Source organism: Lolium rigidum, chromosome 1 (assembly GCF_022539505.1).
Source record: "Lolium rigidum isolate FL_2022 chromosome 1, APGP_CSIRO_Lrig_0.1, whole genome shotgun sequence".
NCBI lineage: Eukaryota > Viridiplantae > Streptophyta > Magnoliopsida > Poales > Poaceae > Lolium > Lolium rigidum.
In genome coordinates this window covers 282,158,841-282,170,273 of record NC_061508.1, presented here as the reverse complement: position 1 = coordinate 282,170,273, position 11,433 = coordinate 282,158,841, and the positions used below count along the sequence as shown (strand labels likewise).

Here is an 11,433-nt window from a genome sequence, read left to right as displayed (position 1 = left end):
CGCCACCACCTTCACGGCCTCCGTCATGGAGCTAAAGTGGACCACGTCATCCTATCCCAAGACCGGACTCTTCCTCTTCCTAACAGCATCAACAAAAGTCAGAGCAACACATCCGGTACCAGTACCTGGAGCAACACTAGTACCAAGTACCAACACCTGGAGAATGAGCCTACTAATAGTCGTCATTTTCAAGGATGGTGCCAGATTCCTATGTGTCAATGTAGTAAGGTCAAGGTGCACCTAGAGGCTCACTGGAGCCCATGACATACATGTCGGTGGCAAGGCCAAAGGATAAGACCTGTTGCATCTGGGTGTAGTTGGTAATTGGCGTGTTCAGGTACTCGACGTCCTTGGGGTGAGCCTAAGACATGGGAAGTACAGTAGGTTAGTTGTGGCAGATTAGAAGATAAGGTAATTGTGATAGGTTAGTTATGAACTAAATCAGATTATTACCGAGACATGGCCTCTATACTGTTCGTCCTCTAGGATAATGGTGTGAGTGTCCTAGCCGGCACCGCTCAGATCTCTCATCTTAGAGACATGAATCCACCCGGATCTCCACTTACGCATGTGGTTGGACTCCTGCTGTAAGGACACCTCTTGCCGACAGTAATCAAACACCTTCTTGACAACATTGTTCAAGTGCACCTCCTTGAACCCATTTTCTGTCATGAAGCCACTTTTCATGATCTCACTGATCTTTTGAAGACAAAGGTGGACAGAAACGGATGCCACTTCATAGTGGACTTCACCACATTCAAGACACTAGTGTTGTGGGCTTTACCCGTCTCGATGATATTCTTCTTAGAAATCATGGTAGCAACAACCTTGTCATCCTGGTCCACTACTAGTGAACGAATTCCTTGCGTCGACATGATCTCTGCCTCATGCTGGTACGGGAGCAGTTGTAGCAGGTTCTCTTGGGTCTTAGGAACAAAGGGCGCATCTCCTGGGTATCCATGAGGGCCTGGTCAAATTCATCGCGGTTATCGAACTACGTAGGGGTGAGTTAGAACTATAACATTATAATGGACATACATAGGCAAGAACTACACAACTAAGCTACATCGGCAAGAATTACACAACATTGTAATGGTCGTACATCGACAAGAACCATACTACACGACAGCAAGATTTAGTGTAGATATACAACACTAGCTAACATGGGTATACCTTATTGGTCATGCGGCATGTGTAACCCTGCTATGTATTCAGGAAGAGCCCCCCATGAGGCCAGAAGACAGAAGCATCCGAAGCCCAAGAGCCAAAGCATGTCAAATAAGGAAATGCCCATCAAACAAGCCGACATAAACATAGACTTGTATGAAATACTTGTAAACCGACACAAACTGGCCGAACTCATTGTATATAAAGGCTAGGAGGAGCCAGCCAAAAGGATCATCGAATCATTACTGTAACCCTAGATTTACTCTAGTATTACGACGACTTTGCCTTGTACTCAATATACTGTCGGACCACCTTGTTTGTCTGACCAGCCGACGAAACCACTAGCGCACCTCTTTCGCCGAAACTCTAAGTCCATATACATGGACATTGCCGAGCTTAACCCTCGTCACCGACATACATAATCGAAATATAGTTTGCTAGATTAAGAAAGACTGAGCAAGCTTTGAACAACTTTAGAATAACTAGTGTTACCAACTAAGATACAACTGCCATACAATACATCATTTGCATCAATCACTACCCCACTACCAACAAGCAACATGTGGCCATAGATCTATCGATTCCTCTACTCAAATCTACACATGCTAAAAACTCCTAGCTAGTTAGGGTCAGAAGAACTCAGAGCCATAAGAGAATAAACGGAAAACTGTTGGCCGCCACCATCCAACATCTATCGGTTAGATGCCACTACTTACTTGCTTGTCTGTATAGCCCCTTGCCTGGACGGAGAGGTCGATGTGGGAAAAATGGTGCTACGATTTTTGGTGGTGAGTCGGGCCTTGATATAAAGGGTTCGTAGCAGCGGGAGGTGATGAAATTTCTCCCGCCTACTTCTCGGGATGCGTGCGAGCTTGCGCAATCTCCGTGCTTGCGTGGGACGGGCATAACTTTTCCCTTCTCGCGAGCGCGGAGCTTGGTTTCTCCGCATGCTGGAAAAAAGATGCTTTAAGAAGCGTGCATGCCGAGATTTATAAATGGCCCAAGCAACCAAATACACGAATTTTGGCATGTTGGATGCAAGCAACGGGCTTTCGAGCAACCAATCATGCCCCAAATGAATGTATATCAGTAGAATAGGAGCACAAGTAGTAGTACATCATACCGAATCACTCAACCCAATTTTTTTAAATAAAATAAAAAAACAAACTTTTTAAAGTCTTAGCTAATTTGAAACAATATCTTATTTATCTAATAAATATACAAATCTCAATGCAAAATCCACTGTATTCTAGACTACACAAAAATAACAGAAGTGTGAATGTTTAATACAGCGAATGATGCACATTTTCGAAACTCCAAAATTCTAGTACACTTATCCTTTTTTATGTAGCTCGGAGTACAAAGAGTTTCACAATGAGGTTCTACACGTTTATATGATACATTGTTGCTGCATTCAAGCATTTTACATAATTCTCTGAAAGTTCAAAAATGTTGCTTTTGATTCATTTTTTAAAATAAAGGACAAACTATGGCCCGGGCTAACATTTGGTTTTCTCTAATAGTATGGGTTTCCTGAATTAAATTTCATTTTGTACCCCATCTAAGAAAATTGTTATCAATCTACCCCTTAAGTCCAAATAGAAAACCCCCTTTTGACAATCAATATCATATATTAATAGTAAAATGAATGCCAAAAACCGAGCAAAGCTTTGTTGTCTTCAAACTCTTTCTTCTTCCGTCACACAATCTTGTACTTTTCTAAAGGCAGCAAAAAAAAAAGATAGATACCAAACCACGGACCTATACATACCAATGTATGTTATCCGATAATTTTAATTTGAGCCGCACTGCCATGGCTACGTGCATCCTGCAACCATTAATGTAGTCAATCAACATCGGCAACAACACCAACATCAATATGATAGGAAAAAGCAACCGAACAACATGGCCGACATCATTGGGGAGCCAAGACTACAAATCACCATTGTCGATCATGACAATGCTCCCCATGGCAACTATGAGTAAATATCCAAAAAAATCGATTTGGAAAAGTAAGATCTAAATATCCATACCTAGAAAAATTAATGTTCCAACAACACCTTTGACGCCATGAAGGAGATCTCATCATCGAGTGAAGGGCCGAATATCACTTATTGTAGGCGATGCCATTCCATTGAGGCAGAGGCCAAAAAAAAGTTGGTTACCAAAACCCTACCTAATCTATTGAAACACTATTTATTATTAAAAACTCCAGTCATTGATTTGTTACCCATCCCTCCCAACACTAACGATGAAGGCCGGAGAGGGAGCCAACCTACGGAGGATGTTCAGCTCGAGGAGGTCTAAGGTAGTGATGGTTACCCCAAATAGAAAAACCTAGTCACATAAAGTATCATATTTTTATCAATTTATATGATATGTGGACCCGCCCTATAAGATTTCCTGTGGCATTATATTGGATATTTTTTTTAGAAACACGCTGCAATGGACACACTCACACATACGTACATACGCCCCAATGAACTCGCACACATCCTACCTATATGAGCACATCTAAGAGACTGATTCGGTGTGCCTTGAAAGATTGATGAAGTAACCAAATGTGCCTCGCTATTGACGGAGACGATGCCTCCCACCGAAAGATAATTTCTCCTATGAAATAATCAAACCCTAGATTTAATCCCTGGTGGGTTGGCGGTGGTACCATTGCCGTCCTAACCATCGAACTATGGGTTGGTTCTAGACGAGGCACCACTTTACACATTTATTCTTGGCGCTAGCAGCTTGATAGGTTAGCGCTAGGCAAATATTTGCACTGGTAGAAAAAAGGGCTTCAGTCGTGGCCCGCAACTGCCATTAGTCGCGGTTGCGCAACCGCGACTAACGAAGCGCGACTAAAGGCCCCCCCCCTTTAGTCGCGGTTGCTTACGAACCGCGACTAAAGGCCCGTCCACGTGGGCGGCTGGCGTGCGCCAGGGTGAAGGACCTTTTGTCCCAGTTTGTAACACGAACCGGGACTAAAGGCTATTTCGTTAAATTTTTTTTAATCCATTTGGTTTTCTAATTATTTTTCATTCCCTTTTTTTCTTTTTTTTTTTCAGAATTTCTAGTATTTCAGTTATTGGCCAAGTTTAGTCACTAACTACACTTAATGTCTAGTCAAATTTCTTACCTGTGGTCGAACTTCCCGCTCGGTCACCCATCCTCCCATTACTCTAGCACTAGCACGCTTAACTTCCAAGTTCCTTTCCCATCCTCCTTCCAAGTGCTTCGCGCGCATGTTGTTGATACTACTATTATATCAATCCTATTAACATGTTGGTCGATGTCACACTTCTTTATTATTTGAATGCCAAATAATTATTTTAATAAACAAAAGTAATGATGTAATAATAATCTTGAATAAATAAATAAATATTAAATTTTTAAATTTATATTATAATTAATTTTTTAATTTTTTAATATTTTTTTTGCCAAACCTAAAACCTGAAAATTTGAAAATCTGAAAATTGGCTAACTTTATGGTTAAGTAATAGTAATCTTTATGCAAGATGCAATTATTAATTTAAAATTTTAAAAAAATATAAAATACGGAATTTCTGGCAAAAACTAAAATCTTCCTGCTTTCATATTTTCATTTGGTATTTTGAGAATCTAAAAATTGGCTAACCGGGTAAACCCGGGTGAATTCGGATGTAAATTTTTCCCAGGATTCTTTTTGATATATTATACGTTTTTTTCCGACGTCGTATGCAAAAGTTATTGCCGTTTTACCATTTTTTTAACTTTTTTTGCAAAAAAAAGTGAAAATTCGAATTTCTTAATTTCTCCGAATAGTAGGTTGCATAACATACAAGAATTTGAAAACAATTTTTTTTGAATTTTCTATCATTTTCTTTTGTATTTTACAAACCGAAAAAAGGCGATCCGGGGGGGGGTGCAGGGCGCGTGGGAGTAAAAAAAACTCGGAAAAACATTTAGTCGCGGTTGGGGACCCTTTAGTCGCGGTTGGTGTCCCCAACCGCGACTAAAGGTTTTTCCGCCGCCCGCATCTCTCCATAGCCCTTTAGTCCCGGTTGGTGTTACCAACCGCGACTAAAGGGGTACCCTTTCGTCTCGGATGGAGCATTAGTCGTGGGTCGCCTCCCGAACCACGACTAAAGCCCCCTTTAGTCGCGGTTCGAATATTTTCGCGACTAATGGAGCTGGACGGAAGCCCTTTTTTCTACCAGTGTTGGTTCGTACGACATATTATTGGTTCATACGGGTGAAACTATTCCGCAGTCAAACATACTTTTACCATGTAATACAATGGTCTATGCTTTGGGATTGAATTACGGGATTAACACTAGATGCACATGTGCGGAATTCGATGATGCGAGTCGTGGGAGCGCAGTCATTAATTGCATACGTCTAATTTCTCTAACAAGTTCTTGTAGGTTCATTAAGTCCTTCATCTTGTTGTTGAACGTATACCACATCTGCTAGTATCCACATATATGAGGCGGAACACTGGTGCCAGATTGCTAGATCTGTTTGTTCGGCCTGGAAATTTGTGGTGGGATGGTGGCTAGGGATTCTAACACATGACTATGATGCAAGTGTAACCCTTGGTCACTTGTGATTCCACCTTATATAGGCGTTTGTATGGATCCACGATTCGTGCGGTTCCAATAAACCATAATGTGAGTGCAACACCAGTCCAAATTGCATCATACTCTTTCCCGGCCCGACTCGGGTCTAGCCTAGTCGGCCTTTATATCAGTCAGGTCATATCCGACTAGCTCAGTACCCATTAGTGTGTGACTTCCGGTTTTCCACCGCCTAGACACAAGTAGAGTTAATCGTCTAAGTTCCCACAATGGCACCGAGTTCGAGTCGCTCCCATGACACCTAACCTTAAGTTGATAAAAGATAGCGGTTTGTTAATGAAAGTCAGATTTATCGGTTTGGAAACTTGTATAAGTGCAACCTTACATCGAGCTCATCGTCACCATCATAAACTTCGAACCTATCCTTAGTAATTCTAATGTACTTAAGATTATCCTTACCAGCGGCCTAGTGGCTCTCGCCAATATCAACGCTTCGTACAAAGGAAATGTTAGGTCAGGTGCATATAATGGCATAATCGATCTGACTGCCAAAGTGTATGGAATCAAAATTACCTGACTCTAGATTTGTGAGGCCTCTGAGTCTTTCTTAGTCCTACACCACGTGACATGGGCAAGAATGCTTTCTTTTTATTACATTCATGTTAAATCTTTTCATCATATTGTCTAGGTATGTATGTTGACTTCTCCCAAATCGTTCTGCCAAAAACTCTTGTTAGATGATCATTTGGAGTTGAAGTAAGTGAATATCATTTTCAATTAGCAATATGTCATCCATGTTTATGATCCGAAAAGTAACCGAGCTCCCACCGAACTCTTTGTATAAACAAGATTCTTCTTCATTTTTGTTGAATCCAAAAAAATTAACTATCTCATCAAAACGAATGTTCCAACTCCGAAATGCTTTGTCCAACCAACAAATATATTTTCAAAGTTTGCATATCTTTTTAACATTATGGGGAACGGGCACCGCCAAAACCTTTGAACAATATCATATACACATACTCGGTTAAATTTCCTTGAAAGAAAGCCATATTGCTATTTGTCCGCCATATCTCATAACTGAAATAAGCGGCAATAGAAAAAGGAAATCTGGGGTGCAAAATAAAATTCTTTCTTGTGTATAAAGAAGCGGGAGAGTAGTGGCCGGAGGAGGACAATGTGGAGTGGGCGACACACTGGCGGCACAGTGGACTTCAGTTAGAATCTAACGCTTCTGTACAGAAAACATGAGCACACGATGCACACAGCATACGTATTCCTCCCTGCCTGTACCCGAAGATTCTACGATGAATTGTCAACACAACACAGCCAGGCATGACAAACAGAAAATAAAAGAAAAGAAAAGTAGAGGAGCACAAAGACCTGGAATACCGCGTACGTAGGTGCACTGCGAACAAATTTCCCATCCCCATACACCTTTTTGCATTTTGATTTTCTTTTCCCTGTAATAAAGAATAGCTGGAATAAATAAAGCACGCCTGTACACAAAGCACACCGCCAGAATCCATGGAAGGAGAAGAGAACAAATGGAAGCGACCGGGCAACGGAGGCAGGCCCCGCTGTTTTCCTGTCCCGTGCCATCAAATCGTAAAGTCTCACTGCTCTCCGGTGATCTAGTCAGTTAACGAGGGCGTTTCCGGCAACATGCCACCCCCAAAAGCAGAGGCCATGGCAGCAAATCCCAAGCTTTTTGTTAGTGGTGGCTCCGTCCGTGTCACTAGCCATATGTACACACAGCACGGCAAGGGTCATTTCTGTCAATTCCTACTGCCTACAGTTCGTTGTTGGCGAGCTACTAGCTAGCTAGCTTGAGTCGTCGTCGGATCGGACGGCGGTGATGGAGCAATGGGGCGGAAGATCACGGGCGCGCCGTACTGCGGGTAGAGCAGCATGAGCACCGTCGGCGCGTGCACGTACTTGGGCGACGGCCTGAACTCGAACCGCTGGAGCAGGACGGCGAGCGTGAGCTTGGCCTCGAGGATGGCGAGGTTCTGGCCGACGCACATCCGGGAACCCAGCCCGAACGGGATGAACGCCAGCGGGTGCGTTGCCGCCCGCGCCGCCCCGCCGGCGAACCGCGCCGGGTTGAACTGCGCGGCGTCGGCGCCCCAGAACCTCGCGTCGTGGTGCATCGCCATGATCGGGATCAGCAGCTCCGTGTCGCGCGGGATCGCCAGTTCGCCGCCGCCCAGGGTCACGTCCACCTTGGCCCGGCGGATGGTGGCCACCGCCGGTGGGTACAGCCTCAGCGTCTCGTTCAGGATCATCCCCAGCTGGAAAACAACACGGGGAAGAAACAACGTGAGGCTTTTCTTTCGTTCTTTCGTTGCTGTCGTGAGCAAGTTACCGAAACGCCCCCCGCCCCTCCGGCAAGATCGTCTGGTGCTTTCGGTGTGTCGGAACAGTGGTTTGCGGGTGGCGTACCGTTTTCAGCCTGTGGAGGTGCTCCTTGGTGGGGAGCTCGCCGGGGCCGCAGACGGCGACGACCTCCTGCCGGGCGCGGTCCTGCCAGTCCGGGTGCATGGCCAGGAGCACGGTGGCCCAGACCAGCAGGTTGGTGGTCGTCTGCTTGCCGGCGAAGAAGAACGTCTTGCACTCCTCCACCATGTCATGCACCGGCATCGGCTGCGACCTCTTGTCCCGGGCATTGATCATCAGCCCCAGCAGGTCCTTGAAGCCGCCGTCGCTGCCCTTGCTCGCTGTCTTCGTCTCGTGTTCCTTAGCGGCGTCGCTGCGCCGGCCGATGAGCCGGACTAGGCCGCGCCTGATGTCCCTGTCCAGCCCCCAGGACATCCGGTTCTTCTTCGTCGGCAAGAACCTGCAAAATCAATCGAGTTTAATATGGCGGGCGGTAAATCCGGTTTGGATTAATGCTGTATCTGATGACGTACCGGTATCCTGGGACGAGCACCTTGCGGAAGGCCTCGGAGGCGAAGGCCATGAGGCGGCCCTGCATGCGGAACACCACGCGGCCCGAGTCGTAGCTGCGCCCGAACGTGGCGCGCGTGATGGCCTCCTCGGTCACCGCCTGGAACCACTCCGCCACGTCCACCTCCACCTCGCCGGCGGCGGTCGCGCACGCCATCGCGCGCCACCTCTCAGCCAGGGCCGCCACCGACCGGCCGACGTGCGGGACCAGCCGCTGCAAAAACACACACATCGCCGCCGTGTCAGCCGCTGCAAAGGAGCAAAGAGAAATGGCACCATTCGTTTCATTCGTACGTTGAGGTTGTCGGGGTAGAAAGCGGGGGTGAGGACGCGGCGGTGGAGCGCCCACTTGTCGCCGTGGAGGCTGACGAGGCCGTCGCCCTCCAGCTGCCGGACGATGGGGTGCGCCTCGTAGCGGTCGAACGCCTCCGCGCGCGTCAGGAAGATCTCGCGGACCAGCTCCGGCTCCGCCACCGTCAGCCGCGGCGTCGGACCGAACCATATCAGGAACGTCGGACCTGCGCAGCCAGACACCACCATTAGAAGCTAATCCACTGATCGCGAGAACGTGCAGCCAAGCAACAGATATATCAGACGAAAAACAGGAGAAGCGGCGTGCGCGTGCATACCGTAGATCTTTCTCCAGTAGTGGTAGAAGGCGAGCACCCGGGGCAGCGCGTTGTGGGATGTGGCCGGCGACATGGGCTTGGCGGTGGCGTCCACCATGAGCGCGACCATCTCGCGGACGGAGCCGAAGAGGAACCGGTACGGCGGGCCGCGCACGCCCTGCGCCGCGAAGTGCGCCTCCAGACGCCGCGGCCGCCACCACAGCGCGTCGGCCACCCGCGCCGCCACGTGCAGGAGCAGGCACGCCGCCGTCACGGCGACGGCCAGCGAGCCCCACGTAGACCACCACTCCGGCGCCCGCATCCCTGCCTCCTCCAAGCCCATCGACCCAATCCCCTGCTTCTTGAAACAGAGGAGACAGCCGGAGAAGGGAACCGGAGTTTGCTTCCTTGGAGCGTTCGGTCAGCGATGCTCGAGCGTTCTATGGTTGGTTTGGCAGTGAGAAGGGAGCAGGAGGAGGTGGGCGGCCGTTATATAGGGGAGCGGCCGGCGGCGTTGGTCGGGCCCAGTGAGAGCTCTGTTCTGCCCTGTTCTGATCATGTCTTCGGGTTTGTGGAGTCAGCGAGGTAGGTTTAAGGAGCGTCTTCATTGACCATCCTGCGTCGCTGACGTGGCGTTTCGTGTTCCCTGTTGAAACTTGGAAATATGAGGAAAACGGCAGGTGAAAAGTTGGTTTGAAATCTGGATGTCCAAATATGTAGAAACAGAATAAAGGTTGAATGGCCATAAGTAGAACATTTTACCGTCACATGTTCTCACGCTAATATTATAGGGCATCTACAATGGTACGAAAGACACGGCTTCTCTTACTAATCCACGTCATTTAGAGAAGACGACAAATGTAAGTGATACAATGTATTATCTTTTATTGTTATCCCTTATAATAAATAAGAATTAATTATTTTTATTAAAAAATTATGTGGCTAAGGGAAGACAAGTGGTACAATGAGAAAAATAGCCTTCTCTTATTTCATAACAGATCGTCCCTTAACTAAGTGAAGTCAACCTTCTCTTTCTTCCTTCTCTCTCCTCCAACTAAGAAAAATCTAGCGTGGCAAGCGTAAAGAAAGCTGACATCACCCCATTGTACATGTCCTCACTAACGCTCAGTCGACTGAGACTTAAGTTATGTCTCAGTCAAATTACATCAGCGTTTATTAATGCGGGCCTAGATAAAGTGCAAACAATAGCAAACACGAATCTTTATGCAGAAACAAAATCCAACAGTGGAGCACGTGACTAAGACATAAGCTATATCTTAGCTGAAACTTAGCAATTCTGGATATTATATAGGGCTACCTCCATCCTAAGGCTTAAGGCTTAAAAAAAAACTCAAACCAATAAATATTTGATCAAATTTTTAGAAGAATCTTTCAATAAATATTATATTTTACATATACTATATAAAAATATATTTCATTATTTATCTAATGATATTAATTTTATATTTTGCATGTTAATGATTTTTGATAAAAACTAAATTAAATTTAACATAGTTTGATTTTCTCAAAATAATATAAGCCTTAAGTTTTGGGATGGAGGTAGTATGTCTAATGTTTTAAATAAGATTGTAAAGATGTAGATTAGTTCTACAATACTCTTAAATATTTACTATATATGAGAGTGCCCCATTATGTACTTCTTTGTATAATTGGATTTTTTTCTCCCGTGGTTGAACTTTTCATGGGATTATTCTGTATTTTGCATTTACAGATGTTATCTAGGCCGGTGGTTACTTTCTAAGTAGGTTTTAATGTCTACCTAGCGGGCAATTAATTGTACATTAGTCATTTTCGAGAGTTGTTTTGTTATTTCAATCAAATTTTGCATTTGCAATATTACATTCTTCCTATTTGTTGCAGGGAGATGTAAAGCTTCGAGTTTTCTTTAAAAGCCTATCAATTCTAACTGATCGAATTCAACTTCTCACCCCTAGCTGGCATTTGTGGCAACAATTACCGCATTTAGTATAAATTTGTTCATATTACCTCTTTTAAGAAACATTGGACCCTTTTCCCCCTCTTGTGTGTGATGGGAAATGATACCAGGAAGATGCCGAGGAATGGAATGGGTAAAGAACAAATGGCTAGACATGACCACAAATGCTGCCCATCGAGCTTTACACATTATTGTTCTG

General features: G+C 45.4%; 1 protein-coding gene across 1 annotated transcript; it reads right to left on the bottom strand.

Annotated features, from left to right (window-relative positions):
- Positions 1 to 7,011: 7,011 nt before the first annotated feature.
- On the bottom strand, positions 7,012 to 9,599 carry LOC124683801 (cytochrome P450 734A4-like). Its single transcript, XM_047218248.1, has 5 exons — positions 9,299 to 9,599; positions 8,964 to 9,187; positions 8,633 to 8,883; positions 8,166 to 8,559; positions 7,012 to 8,014 (listed from the first exon to the last, which is right to left on the bottom strand). The coding sequence occupies exons 1-5, from the start codon at positions 9,597 to 9,599 to the stop codon at positions 7,541 to 7,543; spliced, it is 1,644 nt and encodes a 547-aa protein (XP_047074204.1). The 3' UTR covers positions 7,012 to 7,540.
- Positions 9,600 to 11,433: the final 1,834 nt, after the last annotated feature.

What these genes read in the sequence shown, in the direction of transcription:
- LOC124683801 (XM_047218248.1), bottom strand. Translation starts at nt 9,599, where the DNA reads ATGCGGGCGCCGGAGTGGTGGTCTACGTGGGGCTCGCTGGCCGTCGCC. An exon ending in TCTACCCCGACAACCTCAAC is followed by an intron (nt 8,884 to 8,963) that starts GTACGAATGAAA and finishes GTGTTTTTGCAG; the next exon opens with CGGCTGGTCCCGCACGTCGG. An exon ending in ACCTCCACAGGCTGAAAACG is followed by an intron (nt 8,015 to 8,165) that starts GTACGCCACCCG and finishes GTTGTTTTCCAG; the next exon opens with CTGGGGATGATCCTGAACGA.